This window comes from Lagopus leucura, unplaced genomic scaffold, assembly GCF_019238085.1.
Source record: "Lagopus leucura isolate 7727_CA_CO unplaced genomic scaffold, USGS_WTPT01 Super-Scaffold_73, whole genome shotgun sequence".
Classification (NCBI taxonomy): Eukaryota; Metazoa; Chordata; class Aves; order Galliformes; family Phasianidae; genus Lagopus; species Lagopus leucura.
Window position 1 is genome coordinate 28,045,958 of NW_024962252.1, and position 22,833 is coordinate 28,068,790.

General features: G+C 46.0%; 1 protein-coding gene across 3 annotated transcripts; it reads right to left on the minus strand.

Moving 5' to 3' along the window:
- Nucleotides 1-781: 781 nt before the first annotated feature.
- CNR1 (cannabinoid receptor 1) lies at nt 782-15,924 on the minus strand. Of its 3 annotated transcripts, none has more exons than XM_042890256.1 (2): nt 15,866-15,924; nt 782-3,808 (listed from the first exon to the last, which is right to left on the minus strand). In XM_042890256.1, the coding sequence occupies exon 2, from the start codon at nt 3,745-3,747 to the stop codon at nt 2,326-2,328; it is 1,422 nt and encodes a 473-aa protein (XP_042746190.1). In that variant the 5' UTR covers nt 3,748-3,808; nt 15,866-15,924; the 3' UTR covers nt 782-2,325. The 3 variants fall into 3 exon arrangements, with proteins under 3 accessions (XP_042746190.1, XP_042746180.1, XP_042746199.1); XM_042890246.1 differs by lacking the exon at nt 15,866-15,924 and adding an exon at nt 15,259-15,415; XM_042890265.1 differs by lacking the exon at nt 15,866-15,924 and adding an exon at nt 13,937-13,954.
- Nucleotides 15,925-22,833: the final 6,909 nt, after the last annotated feature.

Genomic DNA, 22,833 nt, shown 5'->3' on the forward strand with positions numbered 1-22,833 from the left:
TTTAAGTGGGATTCCCCCCTCCTCTCCAAGAGGATTGCTTTAGGAAGGACTACATCTAGATACGAGAAAGACCTGCCCTGACACACTTAGGGGCGGGATGTCCTGTCCCACCACTCAGGTCAGCTGCAGGGAGGGAGGTGGAAGAGAATACTCCCATAACTTCTGCTGCACAGTATCTCTCCTGAGGAGATCTCTGCAAGGTGCCACCGCACACAGTATCTGAATGCCCTGAACTCACAGCCACCTCTGCCACCAAAGAGCTGCCAGCTAAGCTCAGCTTGGCCTTTTCTGCTACCAGCTGCTCTGGCCTGCACTACCACTTCCAAACACCATGGAGACATTCTGGTGGCCAGCAACCTCTAGGCTACCACCCTGCTCACCTTCCCTATGTAAGCCCACTGCAGGACAGCAGCTCTGCTGGCCCAGTGTCACTGAGGGAGTCACTCTACTTGTGGCACGCACCAGGCAGCTAGTGGGCTAGGCCACATCCACAGCCATTTTGGCAGAAAGCAGTTAGGAAAGGCGTGAGGAAACAGTCCAAAAGAGGAAGGCAGCAGAGAACAGGACACAGTACCTTCAATGTGTGACAGTATCCATGCCTAAAAGACTAGCAACATCCTCCTTGTGGAAATCCCAGGTGTCAAACACAGTTCCTCTATAGAGCAGAGTCTCCATTTTCACAAGTAACTTCACCTTCTTGGAAGCTGATGAAATCACACCTTGTCCTCTGTAACCTAGTTTCACAGTCAGACTCACCTCGTTTCACACAATCAGATTTGAATACAAAAGGATTGAAACGCTCCTTTATTCCTGGCATACTCCATTTCCATAACACCCTCAACATCCACTCCAGTGGTCAGTGCTGGCTCACACCTGACTCTGTCTCGCTGCATTTCATTCTCAAGCACAGCTGGAAGGTTGTTTTCTCTAGCACATGGATACACCCCTTAGTGCTGGATCTGTATGTTCGCAATATGGTACCTTCGTCAGCAATCAGTTGGAAGAACTCAATTTTAGAAACAGAATTTGTGTGCAAAGCGTGCAACAAGAAATACAGCTTACATTTGGTCATAGTGTCCTATCTTAGTTATGCTACCATGACTCACACTTATTATACTTACACACACACACACGTACACACACATAGATATTTATTTATATACACGCTCACACAATAAGAAAATGCCTAAATCTGACAATACTTCCTCCTCTTTGAGTGAAGTCTGGAGTCTGGCATCTCAGGCTCTGAACTGGCTTAAACCTGGGGTACAGGAATGCAACACACTTCAAGTATACATCGATGGCACAGTGATTACATCACACATGGAGCTGGACACATGCTGTTTTCAGTTGTCCAGCACCAGCATGTGACTCAAGGAGCCAAAATCCAGGACCTTCGCTTTCAGCGTTCATATTCACACAACACCCAAGAGAAGGGAGATAAGTCTGTACAACAGTAAATGTCCTTCTGCAGCGGTATTTAAAAGTCTGAACCAGAGCATTCCTCTCTTATATTCCTTCTCTATTCCTTTGTTGCTGTTATTCTCATATGCATGTGAAAATAAAAGGTAGTAGGGAAGTAATTTTAGTAAAAGAACGCAAAGCCTCTCCCCTACATCCACAGAAGACCACTAGAAGTGTAAAATTTCCAAAATAGCTCATAGGAACTCTTCAAATACAGTAAGTATTTTCAATGGGGTTTACATATCACATTTCACATTATTTCCACATAAATCTACCTTATCACTTTGTTTAATTGGACAAATATCAATAACACATAACAAAACAGCATACAATTCACAGGACACGACACATTTTACAAAATTTCTAAAACTCAGCACTGCCGCTTTTGGAAAAAATCAAAAACTCCTATTACTTACAGACATGAAATACATTTCACATTTAGATGGACAGCATGATTACAAGGCTTTTTCTTATTGAATGGTATTGATTTAGGATGCATTAGATTTCAATTAGGTTTCACAATTTTTCTTCACATCCCAAAAAGGAACTTTTGCTAGCTTGGTGTTTTTTCTGTGCTCTTGCAGGAAACTCGCTATTATTCAGTAAACACTTTTTGAGAGGAAAAAGAAAACAACAAAACAACTTTTGAAAATTTAGCTTGGATCCCTAATTGTAAAACTCGAAGAACTGGCTGATGGTAATACTCTTAACACAACCATTGCTTAGCTTACAATGACAAATCAAAAAGATATTACAGGGAGGTACAAACACGTTACACCACGGGTTTGGTATTCTCTGTTGTTCAATTAATTTTTTTTTTTTAACTAACTCCTTTTCTCACAACGCTGAGAAGTCTCTGACTTACAACGCTTCAGCAGTCGTGTCTGTGGAGACAGACATGGTCACTTTGGCAATCTTAACTGTGCTCTTAATGCAGCTCTCAGCAGCCCTGTGCATGTTTCCCGCGTTGTTGGCGTGTTTGTGCTGGCAGTCAGACTCCATGCTGTTATCCAGAGGCTGTGCAGTCCCTTCGCAGGTGGGGAACATGCTCCGGAAGGCATGTCTCAAGTCCTTGCTTCTCAGAGCGTAGATGATGGGATTCACTGTCGAATTCAGCAGACAGAGCATGCTACAGAAGGCAAAGACAGTCTTGATGAGCTTGTTCATTTTCCCAAAGACATCGTACACCATTATGGCGAGGAGAGGACCCCAGCATATGATTAAAACGACTAGAATAAGGACCAAGGTTTTGGCTAACCTGATGTCCATACGAGTTTGATCAGGTCTAGTGATCTGTACTTTCCCATCCTCTGTACTCTGAATGATTATGCTTTTCTGCGTGCCACGCTGAAGCATGCGAACAGCGTGGCTGTGCGCCTTCCACAGTATGTACATATAGGCATAGACAATGAACAGCAAGAGGATGCTGGTGACCCCGATCCAGAACATCAGGTACGTCTCATCGATGAGAGGGAATATGTCTGAACACACGGAGTTGAGCTTTTTGCAGTTCCAGCCGAGCAGTGGAAGAACAGCTATTACAATGGCAATGGTCCACATCACACAAAACGCAACGACAGCCTTTGGTCGGGTTACAATCCTTTTGTAAGCTAGCGGCCTGTGTATAGATATGTACCGGTCTATTGCCGTGAGAAAAAGGCTACCTACAGAGGCAGTGAAGGAGGCAGTAACTCCACCCAGCTTGAACAAGAAGACATTGGGGCTGTCCTTCCTGTGAAAAACATGGAAATCAACAAAACTGTAGACAAAAATCACACTGCCCAGGAGGTCGGCCACAGCCAGGCTGCCTATGAAATGGTAAGAGGGTCTACACCGCAGGCTTCGGGAGTGGAGGATGACACACAGGACCAGGAGGTTCTCTAGGACTGTGAAGGTGCCCAGGGTGAGCGACAGCACAGCGATGGCCAGCTGCTGGCTGGGGTTCAGGATCATAAAGCATTCCATATCCATGAAGTTCTCCCCACACTGTATGTTCTCCTCATTTTCCTTAAACGTGGACAAGGACTTGTTGTAAAACTCTGTGATATTGATCTGGTCTGAGGGAATAATGCTTAGCAGGGGATCATCTCCTGCAGTCATTTTTTCTTGGAAAGGATCACCCCTAAAAGAGGAGAGAGGGAACTTCTGGGGGTAGTATCCCAGCTTGGATGCCATGTCGCCTTTCATGTCTTCGTACTGGATATCGTTGGAGCCCACGTAAAGGAGATCTGTTGTAATTGTTCGGAAAGTTGTATCTGCAAGGCCATCTAGAATTGACTTCATAACCTCAGTCTTGTTGGTTTCAAAGAGACTTGGAGGATGGAAAAAGACATCTGAAGAAATCCTAGAAGGGGAAAAGATCAAACTTTGTTAAGACACACAGGGAGACAAACTCCACAAACAACTAAGCTGAACTGTGTCAAAATTGACCTTCCTCCTGTATTCAGTTCAGGTCTACCCTTTACCACTTGCGGGAGTCAGAATGACTTGAGCACTCAGAAAAAATCACACGAATTTCACTAAAATTATATTACCCTAGAAGTGGTGAAAAACTGGAAGTACGAAGCACTGAGTATTCTACAAAAGTTAATTTTCATTTCTCATCAAAACGTTTTGAGCTGCTCCACCAGGAAGATATTTTTCTCTAGATCTGAACTTAGCTTCTGATTGCTAAGTACCTTGCAGACCAATATTCCTTGGGCTTGCTTCATTTAGATAATACCAAGTGCCACTGCAAGAACAGCATTAAACTGAATCATCACCTTTATTGCTTTCCTTTCAAAAGGCACCAAGGGTTTTGAAAACCTGACAATGCAGGGAACAGAGAAAGAGCCACACACTCTAAATTTCACAGTTCACCCAGTATGCCGGCACATTCACATGATTCTGTCACAGTAATTTGAGGTCTAAGATCCTGAGATTATTATTGAAAATTAATCAGCATCTATAGCACATTTATCTATAAATGCAAAACCTGGATAAAGTTTCAATTCAATTCCTATCTAAGCAAACCTAAGTAACCAGGATGCTCAGACTACAAGGCAAAGTGGGTGTTTACCTAGCTCTCTCCACAGTTTCAGGAAAAAGAGCAGCGCTGCAAAATCAGCAGGTGTAACAGTGACTCATTCTGTCTGGATCGGAAGGCTCCATCAGGAGAGTTCACATTCACTGAGAAAAACATGGTGCAAAGTTTGGCAGCAGTGCAAAGCTGTGGCCAAAACTCTGGGTGAGAGGGACCAAAGAACCACTGCTCCCACGAGAAATGTGGCAACGTAATTCTTTCAACTGAGGACACCCTCAAAGGCACTCAGTCCCCTCAGAAATGGGAAACAGCAGAAGGTGCCCAGGGAGCCATCGGTTTCTGAGTTCTGTTACACCAAGCTTCTGCTTGAGGCTGATGATTTGTGCAGGATGTAGTTCCTGGTCACGGTACCCTTGGGAGAGCATGCTTATCGCCAACTAAGCATCATCTGTACATCAACATGTAAAACTGGTCTCACAGCTCTTTTTACGCTGTGCTCCTTTATGTAACTTCATCCACACAACACTCCCTGAATATACATTGAACACCTGCTTTAGGTCCCCTTCCATCGCCAGAGTGGCAGTCAGTGAATGCAAAGAGCTAGAATCATTATTTCAGCTATTCTGCATCTGCTATGGGACACTCAGATGATTACATCAGCAGCAATAACAAAAGCAAACTTTTTCATGCTTTTAGAATGGAGAAAATTGTCTGAGATGCTCAAGAAATCCCTGAAGCTGAACACAGCCTTGCGCTGATGTAACTTCTTCACTTCACACAACTGACAATAAATGTCCAGAAAGGCCACCAGAGATTAGTGGCCAAAATCAAGAGTACTTACTGATCACAACTCTGAAAAAGTAAACATGCTCTGTACTTATCCAAGTTTTTCCATAAAAACTGAAAGAAAGAGGTGCAAAGGGCTGGAACAAGACCATCTTTAAAATCCCATCCAATCTACACAATTCTATGATTCTACAATTCTGTAATAACACTTAAAAAGAGGAGAAACCATCAGGATTTCCAAAAGAAGCCAAGATCATTTGGCAACTGATATATTTATAGTGCGTGTTGACTTGGTATCTAACAACTGAGACTGCCTCCATAGTTCATTAATAGAATGTTTCCCATCCTATTCAGTAGGCCTAGACACGTAGCAATACAGGAAGAATATGAACCCTCACTTTCAGAAGACACTGCAATGTTGGTGCCGCTTGCAAGAAGGGCTACAAACAAGCCAGGATGCACAGGACAGTCCCATATGCAACACAGATACTCACTGTCAGCTTTCACAGACATTGTTGCTCCACAAGAAATAAAATAATTATTAGATAAGTTTGAAATATATTAAGGGATTAAATTCTGAGGGCTTCATTAGTGCAGAAGGGAAATGCCGCTGAAGTGCACATTAAAAATGAACTGCAATCATCTAACACATAAGGTACTTTTCTTCCAGAAGGCACCTTCCAGATGTTCCTGGTAGTTTTCGAAGATTGTGTATGTTGCAAAAATGACCCTGCTGACAAGGTAAAATTTGGGTTGGGTAAAATTTGGCAACTTTGGACTTGGCTTTATAACATCAGTTTAAAACCAGGAGTGAAGAAAATGGTATTCATTTGAAAGATACCGAGAATAAGAACAAAACCCAAGTCATTCTGTAAGCATGTAATGATGGTTGTGGTACTCACACACTCTGGCTTATTTCTGTCAGAAGAAAGACAACCATTTTAATGAATACAGCCACAGCCCCATGTCGAGAAGATTATGTTTGAGTAAAGCTTTGAAAATTGTATGCAACGAAACACTTCTGCCAGACAGACAAACAAATTGTTACGAGGCAGTTAGTTCCCGCTGAAGGCACGTTAAGTATATGGCCTCATCATAAGGTGCCAGCCCTGCTACAAGCCCTACCTCTGTTTGAAATACAAATGAAACAACAAGGATTCCTCTATGCTCTTTTAGAGGTGTCAGTGAGCTATGTGACAATATCACCATGCATGCATATGCTATGCTAACAACGTGGTTAATGGGATCAGGAGAGGCAAGTCTTACTTTGAATTTCAATGATTTCTGTTCTCAGTATTTTTATATTCAGATTATTACAGTAATTTCTACCTTATTGTCTCTGCAAAGAGTTTTCTTTGAGAGTACTTGAGAGTTCATTAGTGGTGCAGTTTAGGCTTTGGGGGATGCAGCTGACATTAATTTTGTTGTTGTTTGCTGCTGGGAATATCATAATTGGAAATTTCTAGCAGTATGTGTGCACGCACCTATTCAAGCAGCAGTTGATTTTTATTAAAGTTGCAGTAAAACAGCTATTCACGTGATCTGGAATTGTACTTCACTGGAATTTAGTACATTTTAATTTAGATGCTAGCTTGTCCCAGTATAAATTACAATACTGAAATGCACTGAAACAATGTTTTCCTTGGCTGCCTACTGAAAACAAGGCTGGACTTTGCCATCGGGGCTACCAGAAGTGTCCAGTTTAGGGTCTGAGGTGATGCACAGGTTAGCACAGACCAAAAAGTTGGTCCCTTTGTTTGGTGAGGTCTGAGGGCTGGTACCACACAATGCTCAGTACTGAGCTCCACTGTCTGCAGGCACAGATGTGCACCTGGCAGGCATGGCCCTGAGCTAGGAGCGCCCCATCAGAAGCCACATGGCCAGTTCTTCCCCGTTGGCTTCCCTTCAACACAAACCAATGACTTGAGACCCACAAACATTGCCCTTGGGAGCCCTGAAGCGTTTCACAGCCTCCCTGGCAGATGAGGGCCCCTCGTGTCAATCCCTCCTTTGGAGAGAGGCTCTGGGAGAGGGCTCTATGCTGCAGCTAAGCCCAGAGCCTGGTGAGGGAAAGCCCTCCTGCCCAGCCAGGAGCCGCTTTTCCTGCTGAGGATTTGAGTCCCTGAAGCTCTCAGCTTGCTCCTTTTCCTCGACGACCTCTACAACTTTGCTTATTTTAAAATGGCTCTAAGAAGAACAGAAATGATGATTAAAGATGAGTAAGAGCCCTTGCCGATGCCGGCACTCAAAACTGTCAGTGTATTTATGTGAGAGCACGCAGCAACTCGCAGTAATGAATTCTGATGATGGATCATGATTTAAAAAAAAAAAAAAAAAAAAAAAAAAAAAAGATAAAAACCTCAAGTGTCTTTTATCCTGAAGAATAAAACCAGAAAAGCCAATAGCTGCACACCATTTTAGACAGTGCTACTTCTCTCCTAAACCTGAGGCTTCTGGCTGGCACTGTCAGACTGGCTGTGCAAAGCAGCTGCCACTAGATGGAGTGGCTTTTATGAACACATCAGCGAGCTGTCTTCAGACCTGGATTTAACTTCATCTATCCTGTTCTTCCAGCCTGCTTTGCCAGGGTCCAAACATACTAAACATCAGCTGACAGTTGAAGACACTCCCAACTGTGTAAGTCTCCATCCTTCAGATCTGAAGAATGGGTGAAGGGAAGGGCAAATCTTACCACTGCCCTTTGCTGCATGGTTCTGCACAGCTTACAGAATGTCTAGGTGCTAGCAGAGTATCAAGACCCCTTAGATAAAATCTAAATCAGTTAATGCATAAAAGGCTGGGAACTCATCTCGGACAACAGGGAGAATTCCAACTCCTCTTGATTTCTCATGTGCCACAGGACCAGTTCACACAAGGAACAAGGTGACTTTCTTAAAATGCTGCAATCTATTTTCTCCTGCTGCTTTGGGGGAGAAGGAAAACTGGGAAGTTTTAGTAGTTATCTAAAGAAGGGCAGAATTTATTATAATTTTCAAAAGGGGATGATTGATAGAGCAATATTAATAGCCTGAATAGAAACAGTGAACATTTGACGTTCTTCCTCAGAAAGTAATTACAAGCAATACAGTGATGATACCGATAACTGAAATAGCGCTGATATGAAAAGAAAAGGAATCAAAACAAGAAAGGGAAATCCACAATCAAACCCTTTGAGTTTCTATTTTAAAATATTTTGATCTCCATACGCATACATTTCTTCTACAATAGCGACAGCTAATTAAGAACAGGTTAAAGGACAAGTAGGTATAATTGAAACAGTTTCGAATGCACAAAGATACACAAATGCAGGAAGGAGACTTGCTCCACGTGGTAAGGCTTGCAAGTCCTTCAGAGGAGGGCTGGGCTGTCTCTTCTGACAAGTCTGCACAGTGCCCAGAATGCTGGGACCACAACCCCACCAGGTCCAGAAATACTGCCTTGGGAGAAAGACCAGTAATTTATAACCGTGTGCACTCAGCTGAAAACATGCACAAGAACGGAGATCTACTACAGTAACTGTTGGCCTCCAGGAATTAAAACTTGAATTTTCCCTGAGTGTGGAGTCAGGATAGAGCACCGAAGCTAGGACTGGAGCAAAATAGGGGTGCTACCACCTTACAGAAGTGCGCTGCCAGCTATGGGATAATAGCTGCGTGCAAGTGCTGAGCCAAATTTGCTACTTATGCTGAAAGATATCTCTTGTAAGTAAGTTGAAAATTAATTAGCCAGAAACCACAGCTACCTGGTTATTTATGCTCATTAACACACCATTTGCACTCTAGCAGGATGGGGGCTGGATTGTTCTAATCTGGGGGTGAGCTGTCCTTAAACGACACCCCCTAGGCATCTTGCAGCCAACAGTCTGAATGACAAAAGCCAAACAATTGGGGAACGAAAAAAGAGAAGGAAAAAAGAAGCATTATCTAGTGATGGACAATGTTTTTAAAAGAAAATACCTCACTTCCTCCCTCCTCAGTTGTGCCCACTCTACCTAGGCCTTGTGGACACAGAGAATAGACGCCCTGTCTCACTTCCCACCCAGCCAGGGCACACACAGCCACCTCAGTGCAGAAGGGCTGAAGCCCTTCTGAAGCAGGGATGAAGTTCTGCCACGTTTGCTACAGAATTGCTAAGCATGAAGGCGTCCGTTCTGCCGGCCCTCTGTGAACTGCTTGAGTTGTTTCACTTTACACCAAGAGTTAAACAACCAGAAATATAGGCACTAATTGATACTCCAGCACGCTTGGGAAGTGGGAAGCATAGATTGGAGCCCCTTGTCTTTTAAGCAAACCAAGGAACATAAGGATCACATATTCAGAGAAGCACTCAAATCACACAGTGGTAGGGGAAAGAGTGGGGACAGCTGCCCCATCTGGCCAGCATGAAAACGTTCCAGAGCTCTGATTTTGCTCAAAACCTCTCAGCTTGAGAAACACAATTGTTCTGGACAAGGTGAAGTACTGAGAGGGGAGCATCAGTCTGCATTAATGGTGGCACAGCCACACAGCCTGTCTGTCCTCTGGGGTCAAGGAGGGGGCGCAAAGCTCGTTGTCCTAAGATAACAGAGACATGGTATGAAATAGGATTTCAGGACCTTTCATAGTTTATATACCTTACCAGTATCTAAAGACAGGATTGGGGGAGGCAACAAATAGGCTTGCTGCAGTATGAACCATATGAAATGGAAATTGAGGAGCTCCAGTTGTAGGACCAACTTTCCAATAAAAGAGAAATAGCAGGTAGTAAGAACAGTTTGATACAGTGCTACAGAATAGACATTTTAAAGAAAACAGGTGAAAACTCATCAAGTTGGTCAGTTTTGAACTCTCAAACTTCTTTTTTTTTTCTTTTAACAAGAGAGTTTATTCCAGATTTCAATATTCCAATAGAAATGACTTAACTCCCCACATCTTTTTTCACCAATCTCTAATGTCAAAAGGTGCAGACACTTAGTACTGCTGGGCAAAATTGACATAAATGCTACATGGGGACAGAGAAGCCCGGCAAGGTGCAAAAGAGATGGGGACTGAGCACTCAATTTCCTGGAAATACCAAAAAGAGACATCAGCTCAGCTCACAAGATGTAGCTGAAGAGAGAGAAGCAGCTGCAAAGAGCAGAGCAGGGCTTCAAGGACCCAGATTGCACTGAATGTTAAATACTAAGGGGCCCCAGAAAGATCTGGTGTCTGGAGCATGAAAGTGAGGGGAAAAACACACTTATTAGCAGAAAGAAAGAGCTAACTGCTCCAAGAAAACAGCTTCCACATAACAGCTGGAGCAGAAGAAATAAGGTCAAGAATTTGTAGCGATAGAAAATATTAGTGAGCTTTATTAAAAGAGTATGGATTAGAACTAGAAAGGCAGAAAAAAAACATCAGGCTCCAGGGAGAAATCTTAATAAACCACACAGAGTGCATGACTGCTCTCCTCCTTCCCCCCTGTGAGACACTGGCAGAAACAAGTTTTAATCAAAGTCTTCACTAGATAGCAAAGATGCTGAAAGCTGAGGTAGTGAAGGTTAAATGGTGTTGACTGAACTGCAGTGAAAGAGGAAAGTATGTCTCCAAGTGAGATGGGAGCAAACGAGCGAGGGAAAGGTAAGAGAAGACAAGGAGCCTCTGGGATGCAGATTTGGGGGAAAGTAAATAACTGACTTTGTGATCAACTCAGGGGAAGCAGTTTGGGTGAAGAAGAAAACTCAGGAGAGAAAACCTCCCTGATCTGAGCTCATAGAACTTCAGAGATCCTCCAGAAGCTGAAGGATATAGCCAGTGGGATTTTCAGATCTTATCCTAAGGAAAGAACAGACCCACTGCTCCACGGGCAACAGCTTGCTCTGTTGAAAGCCCATTTTTTATTTGTATTCAAAGGGCAAGAGAAGATGCAGAGGGCTCTGAGAAGCCATCATGTGCCAGGTCACTGAGATGGTACAGAAAGACACATGGCACTGAACTGGGGACGGCTGGCAGAGACCAGCTGAGCCCATCTGGGCAGGGACATGAAGAAACAGCAGGCTCCTTATGAAAAGGAAGCACAGGATCCATACTTCAGAGGTGAAAAGGCAGGCAGGACGCTCAAACCAAATGACCATACAATGGATGAACACACAGGAAAGAAAAACGAGCTGCGGGGTTCACAAGGGATGGCACAAACCTAGTGCTGGGGTCAGCAGCACACTGTGAAGCACTGCTCCTTCTGCTGCTGTCCTCCTCCAAAGACTGCCACCAGGCCACCAAGCATAGGCAGTGCTCAGATGCCTGCTGGGACAGAAAAGCCTTTGGTAATCGCCATGTCCCACACCATCAGCACAAGTAAAGGGCAGAACTACACACTCCGATGAAAAATGTAACACGTTCTTTCATTTCTGAAGCTGTCTGGCCTTTCATAAAATTTAAATAAGCTCAGATAACTCTCTTCGTAGCTAAAATCTGAATATAATGATATTCAAATATACTGTCTTCACACACACAACTTGTGAAATTATTTGCCAGCATATTAAGCCACTACACCAGATTGCTTGGCAATGGTGTATGTCTTTGAAACATGCAGATGCTTTTCTTTTAAAAATAAAAGAGAAAGGGAGAGAAAAAGAGAAGTGAGAAAGAATTACAGCAGGATCTGATATCAGAGTAACCCGAACAACAAAATGCAGAGACCCTAACCAGTGTTTTATCGTATCTAGAGAAATGGTTAAAAGATATCAAGGGACATTATGAATTTCCATTTGTGCGTGTATATGCACAGATATATACACCTAAGCTTACGGATAGATGCACACAAACAGGTACATGTCTAGAAGAACAACTGTGCAAAGTCTCACAAACACTGCAGTAGCGTTTGTCACACAGAAGCTCTGGCTCCTGTTGCCAGAGGACAACAGACAAGCTAGAGGTGTGGGTACAGAACTACAGGCATGATAACTGCTGAATGTCATTCTGAAGTCTCCCATACATAGCCTTCCTGGGGAAAAAGGATCATCTAAAATTAGCACATCTATCTCTGAGATCCTGTAAAAATTACTTTGCAAGTGCATATATGTACGGGTATCTATATACACACTCCAAATCTACTGAACATCATTCTCCAGGCATGGGCACAGACTGGAATCCAGCACTGCGCTGTGGTAAACAGAGGCAGAAATGGGCAAAAATAATGAATTCTCAGAGCAGTGAGCACATTTCACATGTCTGCCAGAAAGGAAACGTAGGAGCCCCAAACCCCCCGAAGTGCAAACTTTGAAAGGTTTCCTAAAATGCAAGATATGGAAATTATTCCAGCGAGGGCTGAAATGGAATTTGCAGTACTCCCTAACGAACTGCTGCTGCTCAGTACTTTGTAGTGAGTAAGCACGCCTTCCTGAGAAGAATATACAACTGCTATAAAAAAAGGTTAACGCAGGATGAAGTAAAATGGGATGCCATCCAGCCTTGATCTACACAAACAAGACAACATCTGAAGCGCGCAAAGCAGCCCGTTCCACCAGCTGAAGGATAATGAGTGACACCTTATTAGCTGACACAGGAGTGGAATATCTGTTTTCTCTGTAATCTGGACGTGGGCAGCTCCATCACAAAAGGATGCAAGCGCTGAAGGGAGGCATAAACATAATGCCCCTGTACGAGGCACACACATCGCAACAAAACGTGATCCAACCTTAGGCTGCAAACCAGACCCTTTTTCACAGGTAACAATGGCACTTTCAGGGAAAAAAAAAAAAAAAGAAAAAATAAAGTTCTTTCTAATGAGCAATTGATTTATAAGTCATTACAACCATTTCAATAGGACAGGTCATTGCTGTTTTCGGTGAGCATTAACAAAGCCACACACTTTCTATGAGCCCAAGTTCTGGGCACATTCTGATCCCACCAACAGCAATTAGATGAGCGCGTTCTGCAGCAGCATGGTGTCAGGAGAGAAATAGAGACATAAAGAGAAACACTGAGAAGACAGGTTGTCACATTCTTAACTTTGCATTAATAACAAATGCTGTTGCTGTCTATTCTGGCACATTTGCAAGCCTGCTTTTAAGTACAAGGGGCTGGCATGCATTTCCACTATAGATAGGAAAACAAGAGCAGCCTTGTTATGATTAAAAGGGTCTATTTCCCTCTGCCTTCTGTCTTCTCTGTCCATCTGCACAGCTGCTTTGAACTTGGCCAAATCCCAGTGCTGGGGTCGCCTGCAGTACGTATTATATATACATCAGCAGCAGATTGTGAGAATTTGCTGCTACCGAGGAGAAAAACCTCCAAATTCTCACATAAGTGGTTGATGAGTAGTTTTGGAGAATGTTCATCACTGCAGATAGCACAACCTTTTTGGAAATTGCAGCAAAACTATCTGAAACCTCTAAAACCATTTACTGTTTCACGAGGAGAATGAGATAAAGCCAACGTAGACACCTGCAAAAAGGAATCACTGTTGACAAAATGAATTCTGCAGATGCCGGTAGCTGATGGCACAGCTGGAGAGAGGTCACCAAGTTGGCACATGAGAAGGTAATTCCTCTTCAAAAGCACACAAGTAGAGAAATCGGATGAGTGGAAGCACTGCATGAAACAGCCCTGTGGAACCGGGACTGGTGATTTGTTTGCAGAACTTGGGGTCGATGCTGAGCAAATACAGAGTTTTAGGCTCTCCCCTGCCTTTAGCCTTCCCACCTACCTCCATCCAACAGAAAGAGAGCCATCCGAGCTCTCCCCCTCTAGCACGTAACACTTTCAGCACCAAATTCTCAGAGGAACCACAGTGTGTTGGCACTTGGGGATGGCCACATGGAGGGAAGAAAGGCAGAAATGACCAGAGGAAAAAAAAAAAAGTTATTCCCTTTGTAAACTTCTGTTGCCCAATCAGAAACCTGCAAACACAGAAAGACTTGCGTTGGCCATGAGATGCCATTCCTTCAGCAGAGCATGAAGACTCCTAATGGTGTCTTTCATGCAACGCAGCTAACACCATTCACCAAAGAACAACAGGCAGGATGAAAGGCACCCACGGGCTCATCCCCATGATGCCAAAAACCCACTTTCACTCCCACCTGGAGTTCTGCAGGTATCTCCATTTAATTACCACGAGTTTCCGTGTTGCTGACTGGTTGGTGGGATAAATAACCCATTTCTTTCCCTTGCCAACTTTTTCCCTTCGGCAATAGATGCCTGCTGGCTCAACCCAACAATTACAGCTTTTATCAGTTCTGTTTTAAAATGCTTCTATTCAAATGGTTGTGCCTCTCATTCCGAAGAGCAGCGGATAATAAAGCAAAGATGTTCCCGGTTGCAACCAGACTAATTTTAACCTCAAGCAAATCAGGAATTACACATTCATATTCTAAACTGTTTAAGGACATTATACTCATTTCTTTTACAGTTGATTCAATAAACTCTGCCTGCATAACAAATATCCCTATTACAATCACACGTTATTTTTTCTTTTTTTCCTTTCCCAAGAAGAGAAAAGCAGTGGGTACGAGGTGTCATCCGGGAAGAATTAATTAGGTCTTCCCAAGTAATTTTTTCAGGGCTGTACATTTTGCTGTTCGATACTGTATCACACAACACCCGATCCTTCCCCATCCGTGCGAGCAGCAATGCCACCCCCAGCAGCGAATGCCATATTCCTTTAAGGAAAGGTGAACAATAACAATGAAAACAAGAGGATACACATAAGGAAAACAGAAACACTGCCACACCTTTAGCAGGTTAAAAAAGACACACTACGTTGTGTTTTGTTTGTTTGTTTGCTTTAAACTTGTAGATACTCAAGAGGAGTATTTTGCTGCCTGTCTCTGCCTTACATTCCTCCTCCTTTTTCTTCTCAAAGAAGACGCCGAAACTGTCACTGTGATCATTTACCGGCACATAAAAAATAGCACTCACGATAATTTTAGCAATAAGAAAAAACTCCGGACCTCATCATCCGACACCATTTTACTTAATCAAACTGCAATCACGGTAACGAGCTCTCTCCTGCCAGCGCTCGGTACATACCTCATCCAGGGGTGCTCCCAAAGGAGGGGTGCAGACGTCTTTGGAACAAAAAGATGCCCACGTAACAGAAACCCCTCCGGTCACTCTGGAGGGTTTCGGACCAAATGAAGGTTTCACATGACAAACCCCGCGTGAAGTTTACAGCGCTCGCTCCCTTCCTTCTGCTCACCTCCCCCCCCACCTCCTCCCCACCTCCAAACGTCAGACAAAACCCAGCCAAAGCCCAGCGCCGGGGCGTTCTACAGCCGCCGCCGGGTGCCGGGTGCCACCGCTCAGCGGAGCAGCGCTGCCCGCAGCATCGCGAGCCGCCGCTATCTATCCCGGACGCGGCGGAGCGGTGCCGAACGGAGCGCCGGGCCGGGACGAGAGAAGCGCCGGGGTCAGCGGAGCCCCAGCGGGAGCTCGGAGCCTCCGGGGTACGGCCGCCCGTCCGCCGGCACCTCGCAGCCGTCCGCCCCCGCCTCGGCTCTCCGGAGCCTCCCCGTGCCCGGGGCGCAGCCCTCAGCTCCGCGGCCGCTCCGCCGTCGGGGCGGGCGGCGTCGCCCGGCGCTAACAAAGTTCGCGGGGCGTCGGTCCCCCGGCCCCGTCCGCCCCGCGCCCTTCTTACCCTCCGCACGGCACCGGCCGCGTCCCCCGCCCGCTCCGGCCGCGCCGACCCCCGGCAGGGAGCGGGAGCGCCGCCCCGCCCGGGCACCCCGGCACTGGGGAGAGCCGAGGAGGCGGTGCCGGCGAGGGGAAGGAGGAGGTGGGAGACGTCTCCCCCCGGCTGCCTCCCCTTCCCTCCCCTCGGCGCCTCCTCTCCGATCGCCGCCGCTCTCGCTCGCTCGCTCGCCCGGCTCGAGCGGCTCCGCCGCCCCTCCGCCGCGGGCCGCCCCAGGCCGCCGCCCCCGGCCCTCCTCCGCCGCCTCCGCCCGACGCCTCGGCGCGGGGAGGCAGCGCGAGCCGCTGGGCGCCGGCCGCGGCGTCCCCCCCGCCTTTCGCCCCGCTCCGGTCCCATTTATGAAGCCCGTCTCCCATCACGTGTTAATGTGCCTTTTGTCCTGGCCCTGGCAGCCGCGGAGGCGCTCCGCACGCACGGGCAGCGCCGGGGGAGCGAGGAGGCGGCCAAACTTCGCCCCGCCGCCCGGGGGTGGGGGAGTGGGCGGCGGGACGGGGAGCGGCACCTCGCCGCCCGGCAGTGCCCCGCGCCCCGCCCGCCTGCTCCCCCGCCACCGAGGAGCTCTCGGCTATCGGTAACGATTCGCCCCGTCGTGCCGCGCTCAGCCATTACTCTCCGCCGGCAGCCCCAGCCGGACCGGGGGGGCGGCCCGCAGCCAATGTGCGATGCAGCGCCTCCTCCGGCTCGCCGGGGCGGCCCGCGCCTCCCCGCCGTCAGGGCGCTCCGGGCAAGGAGTGCCGGGCGTCCCGCGGGGCGAGCGCACCTCCCGCCGCGGCGTGGAGGCCCCCGCCGGACCTTGAGGGCTGCTCGCGAAGGTGGGGTGGACTCAGTGTGGACTGGGCTCCATCATGGGTATTGGAGGTGCTTTGGTCTCAGCCACCTTTGAAAGGTGTTCCCTCCGGTCGGACCAGCACCACCTCTCCTCATGCTGGTTGCCAGCACTGAGTTTTGCGGTCATGTGTTTGTCTTTTCCCCGTTATCCTCGAGGCTGACAGTCGTGCCTTTGGCTGATACAACAGCCATCATGGTGGCAGCCAAAGGTACCACAGAATCCCTCAGGTGAGGGCTGGGATGGCTCTGAGGCACAAGGACAGCAGCAGGCACAACTGGAGGGCTGGGGTTGATCCCAAAGCCAGATCTTAACGAATATAATAGCCAGCTGGCTTTGCTCAGTGTGCTTCTCCCTCTGCAGTGTCATAAATATGGATTTGTCTTCACATGTATTAATACAGAAACGTGATAAATATTTATCACTTGACAGTGTCTGAAGACATTAACTGGTCCACCTACCACATCTGCCTGTGGCGGAAGAACACTCTTCTCCATTGCTGGGAGAAGACACACGGAGAGAACTACGCTATCCCTGGCTGGGACCATGGAGATCGGGTGGTGGTGTTTCAGGTGCGCAGCCTGAGAGGAGCCAGCACTCTGAACACCATCACCCCAGGAGGTTTATGCAGTCGGGCCCTGCGCTGAGGCACTCAGCATCTCAGGGCTCTGGGGAAGCAGGCCCAGGAGCGTGGACCCATTGCTGAGCTGTTCCTAGAACCTGCTTCCATACCGATGGCTCCATCATCATTATTGCCTACATTTTTCCCCACTGCCAGCTCTTCTTGAAGGTAATCATTAAATTAACAAGAAAGGAAATTTTTTTTCAAGTGGCATTCCTGTGAGGAAAGTGAAGAAGAAAAAAGGCTAACTCATTTGTGCCCAACTCAAGCTTCTGATATTAGTCAGGCTGCTTGGTAATTCAAAAGTGCTGGTGTGTAAAAGGAACTTTATTTAACACTACAGTAAAAACAGATCAGATTTTTCTTTCCCTTCCTGTTTCAGAAGGTATAGACTTCTCAGAGGACTAGGAGTTTTCAAGGGATTCTCTTTCTTTGAGAGAGGCTGCCATTTTTGCCTTTCCTGTGAACCTAAGCTTCTCCTCTGCATCCATGAGGGAGGGACACATCTCACACAGGCAAGTCACATCCAGCAGACATCACTGGACAGAAATCAGTGAATTTCGGGGTATGCGTTGCTTCCTGCTCATCCCACCTCCGCCTCCGGGCCTCGCTAGAAGCTCGCCATCCTGAACTGGGACTTACGCCAGACTCAGGGCACTTCTTCTTTCTGTTGCTTCTAAACTCAGACAGCAGAGAGGGAAGTTGCAGTGCTGAGAGATGCAACTGTGCCTACACACTAAGGTTCTTCCCCCTAAAATCCCCCACAGTTGCTACTGCCAGTTCAGTCCCCAGGCGCAGCCGTGCTGCAGAAGGCGGGATGTGTTGAGATGCAGCCAGGGGTGACTCAGGCACCAGGTTCCCAGCCTTCTTGGGGTGTCCCCTGCCCCTCGTGCCTTGTGCTCATCTAGGATCTTGCTTCTAACACAGCAGTTTGCCAAAGCGATGGTCTCTGCGATCTTGTGACGCCTGTTCCTGGTGGAGCTGGTTGGAAAACCTCAGAACAGCTTTCCATTGGAAAATACAGCCCTGTCAAAATCAAACCGCTCTGCAAACTTGTGTTGGTTTCACTGAAAATGTCATTTAAAAAAGACTAAGTGATGGAGGGATGTTCCAACAGTGTGGGAACATCTCGTTTTGACATTTCCAAGCTAAATGTTTCAATTTCTTCTTTCAAAACGAGTTTTGGTTTCAAAATATTTCATTTTATATTATGTATTACGAAATAATACAACCTGAATAACACGTTTCCATTCAGCTCTAATTAATTTTCTCCACGATGTTCTTGGGGCAGAGAATACTACAGTCCTCATTAGGTGCGAAATTTTCAATCCCCAACACCTAGGAAAACAAAGGTCCCTGAGTGTGCGGGGCTCCCAGCCACGTGATGGAAGTCCAGAGTACGTACATGGTCACCTTTTTAGAGTGTGTGATTATGAAGGAATTTAAGCCTTGTTACCAGCTGAAAGAAAATTGTTCAGTAATAGTGATGAGATCTGAAGGAAGAGATGTGGAAGTAAGCTGTAATGTGCAACCTACTTATAGGTTTACTCCTGCTTTAGCAGGAGGGTTGCACTCCATGATCTCCAGAGGACCCTTCCAGCCCCTATGATTCCAATTCTGTGGACCCTAAGAGCAGACATTCTTACTTTTCTCTTGGTTGCTCCCATTTAGCATATTCCAAAGAAGAACATTGGTCAGATGTCTGCTGGCTGCCCACATTGCTACTGCAGCTGTGACTTCCTTCAATTCTTGTTTCAGAAAGAAGAGGAATGAGGGTAACACACGAAATAATCCAGCTGCTCCTGTGCTGTTCCTCAGCATGTCACCATTTGTGTTCTACTAGCTTTTTTTTTTCCTTCATATTTTTAGGAAAAATAAACATTGTCCATCACTTTACGAATGTTGTATTCCAATAGCAAAGCATTTTATTTATCTATTTAGGTTGATCAGATGTACCTAATGAGTGAGCCTGATGATTTACTTAGCAAAAATCCATATAATGATCAGGTGAGATGGTTCAGTGGTCTCATAAAGATCACATGCATCCTGGTTTTGTGGACTCTGGCGTTCTGTGGCTGCTTGCAAGATTTTCCCATCTCTCCTGGTCAAGAGTCTTTTCTGAAGCCGTCTCATGTGATAAGCTTAGAGGTATTGCTCCTTTGTATCACTTCATCCGTGGTAGATACGAAGAACACACAAGAAATAAAGGCTCTCCCAAGAGGCATTTGGAGGTACACTGTCTTCAAACACCCTCATTCGTGCCCTGTTCACAGGCAAATGGTTTTTCTCAAGGTTTATGTGGCAATTTCTTAACTCATTTTGAAATGAGAGAAAAGATTTGCACTTATGTCAGGTTCCTAATTTAGAAGATTGTCTGCACGTCTCAAAGCATTATCTATACTTGTCTGGCTTAGGAGACTTTGCTGCTAGGATCTCACTGAGAATGAAAGGTGCACAAAACCTCTTCCATGGTTTCACAGCCATAAAATCTTTGGAAAATTGAAGAGGGTCTCCATCAGTTCTGCTTCTGCTTATCCTGAGGGCCATGATAGAAATTCCTATCAAAACAAGACCTTAAATCCTGAGCATTTCCCACTCTGGCTTCCTCTCCCTAATGGGTAGAGCCTGAGCACCTCCAACGATCAGGCACTGCTGTAGCAATAAAAGTGTCTCGTGGGAACACGATTTTTCAGCTTTTTTACATTTTTCTCTATCAAACAGACCACGTTAGGTCGGGATCCAGAAACTGATTAAACAGATTTGCCTGTTCTTTTTTTTTTCAGCAGTATTGAACACCCACAGCTTTCACTGGCCCCAGGAGCTCAGCCTCTCAGAAGGTCCTGCTGTTTGTCTTCCTGTGCTGAGGAGGATAACAGTATCTCACTTCTCTCGCCAATGTGAGGCTTTTCCATTTCAGTGATATGTTCATCAAGGAGGGAACTGTCTCTTAGTAGTAGTTTGTAAGCATCTATTAAAGCCCCAGTCCTGGCTATGACCTGCAGGCACTGTCATGCTGCAAATAATAACAATAAAAACCCAAATGTTATTGCCCAGAAGTAGCTTTACTGTCATCAAAGCAAATAATGAAAAAACCCCAAACACTCAGAAAATGATAGAATCCATGAAAGCGAGTGGGTTACCTGGGGGCTTTGCTAATTATCCAGCTCCATGTGCAGTCAGATGTTGGTCCCTTGTGCAAGGTCGAGCTGACAGCAGGCGGTCCCTGCTCATGTTACAGCTGAGGATGGCAGTGTCCCTGCTCGGGGTTGTCCCCACAGCATGCTTCAGCCTGTTGCTCAGCTGGCCCTGCCCTTTCCCCAGATGTGACCTTGGCTTTTCGACGCAGCCAGCTGGTGAGAATGAGCGATGTGCCGCTGGTTTTTGTGATGCAGATATCCGCCAGCAACGAACAGACCGAGACCACCAACTCTTCTCACCCAGGAAAAGAAACAGCTATCGTATGGAAATGACTTTGCGTCACTACTGCCCCAGAACCAAATTAAAACTGGTGATGCAGCCATTCAAGTCTCTCTGTCCCATCATTAACCACCCCCTGAAGCTCTCCGGTTCCCCAAATATTATTCTCTTCCGCTTCTTGCTTTGTCCTTTTAGGTTGGAGTTGAGCAATGACAAACCAATTTAGTCACTGTTCTGTGTAATTTAGGTTATGAACTCAGTGAGTTAGGAAGATGAGAGAGATGTGTAACACAGTTAAGAATGCATATGTTTTTGTAAAAAAATCTCAACCCATTACTGACAGGGGCGTTAATAGCCCTATCAAACAGAATGTATTTGAGCTCAATCTTTTGCCGTATTGATTTCTGGTAGTGTTTTGCCTATTGTGTTGTGGGTGGCACTGCAGGGCACTAACAAGGTTTTTTCCTTTGCTCTGAAGGCAGTGATGCTGTGCTGTATCACGTTCCTTCTACCAGCTCTGGAGAAAAGAGAACAGTCAGAAGACTGGTGCAAAACCACTGCTTTGAAACAAAGGCTTGCCCAGATCTGTGGCAAGGAGTTGCTTATCTGTCATCTGTTGCCTGCCACACACTTGTTTACGCTTGGGAAAGGATCCTTATCAACGGTGCCCCTCTCCTTCCTTTCTCATTCCCTCTGATGTTGAAGCCTCGGCTCCAGCAGGCTGGAAGGAAGCTTCTGTGCTCTGTGTGAGGCCACAACATGGTGACTGTGGCTGGAGCAGAACAGTATGGCTTCTGTGACTCCAATGGGCCCTGTGCTGCAAACTACTCATTGCTATGTGCTCTGCTCAGTGCAGTTTCAGATCAACTCACTCTGGATATTAGGAAAAATTCTTCTTAGGAAGAGTGGTGGGATGTTGGCACAGGCTGCCCAGGGAAATGGTGGAGTCACCACAGATGTTCAAGAACCATGTGGATGTGGCACTGAGGGACACAGTCAGTGGGCATGGTGGGGGTGGGTTGACTGTTGGACTAGGTGATCTTGGAAGTCTTTTCCAACCTTAATGGTTCTGTGATTCTGTGATATTCTCTGGAACAAATGGCAGCAGTCTTGTGAGCTTTGGGATTCCAATTTGGGAGTCCCTTTTTGTGCAGAGGTTCAATCCCCATCTACAGCTCCAGGTGAGGGTCTGTGAGCTGTTCCATTAAGCATGCAATCAGCTTTGCACATCTACTCCAGCATTTGTGCCTGTTCCTTGGGAATTAAAAGCTGGCTAAGACACATCAACTTCATTTCCCTCTACCACGTGAAAATTACAAAATGCTGCTCTAGGTGAAAAAAGGAGGTCGCCAGAGAGTGTTACTCCTCATGCTGTGTAAGAGAGGATGGGCCTCTTTGACCTTGGGGATGCTGCCTTTGAACCTTATTTTTTATATTTTTCTGACACAAAGGAAATCACTGCTGCTCCTAAGTGATCTTTCAATGCAGAGAAACACCCTCATTAGTTTTTTTTCCCACCTTCTCACCTTCTTTCATTAAACCATACTCTTTACAGTCCCAGCTGAACAGCAGGGAACATTATGAGCTGACTGAAAAGCATTTTCCTTTGTTAACGTGTTTTTTCTTCATCAAGCAATAGAACAGTAATGAGGACACAGATCATCTTTTCATTATAAGTATGCATAGCAAAGTACAAAAGGAAAAAAAAAAAGCGGGTCCCCAACATAAATAAATAAACAACATAGCTGTGTGACCAAGGGAAGAAATGGAGAGAAACAAGATGACAAAGCTTTCCCTTGTGCTCTACCTTTGCTAGTATACAGAGGCATCAAAGTCAGGAAAGTCTCCAAGAGATGTTGGGTGCTCTGAATGCTGCATTTAATGGAAAAAGGCATAGATTGCATCTGCAATTTCTATGCAATGCAAATCGATATCATTCATCAGCATGGCAAAAGGAACCAACAGATAAACAAACAAAACCCAACTGAAAACACGCCTAAGATGACTCCGAAAAAGATTGGCTCTTTCATAGAAATATACAGATTTGTT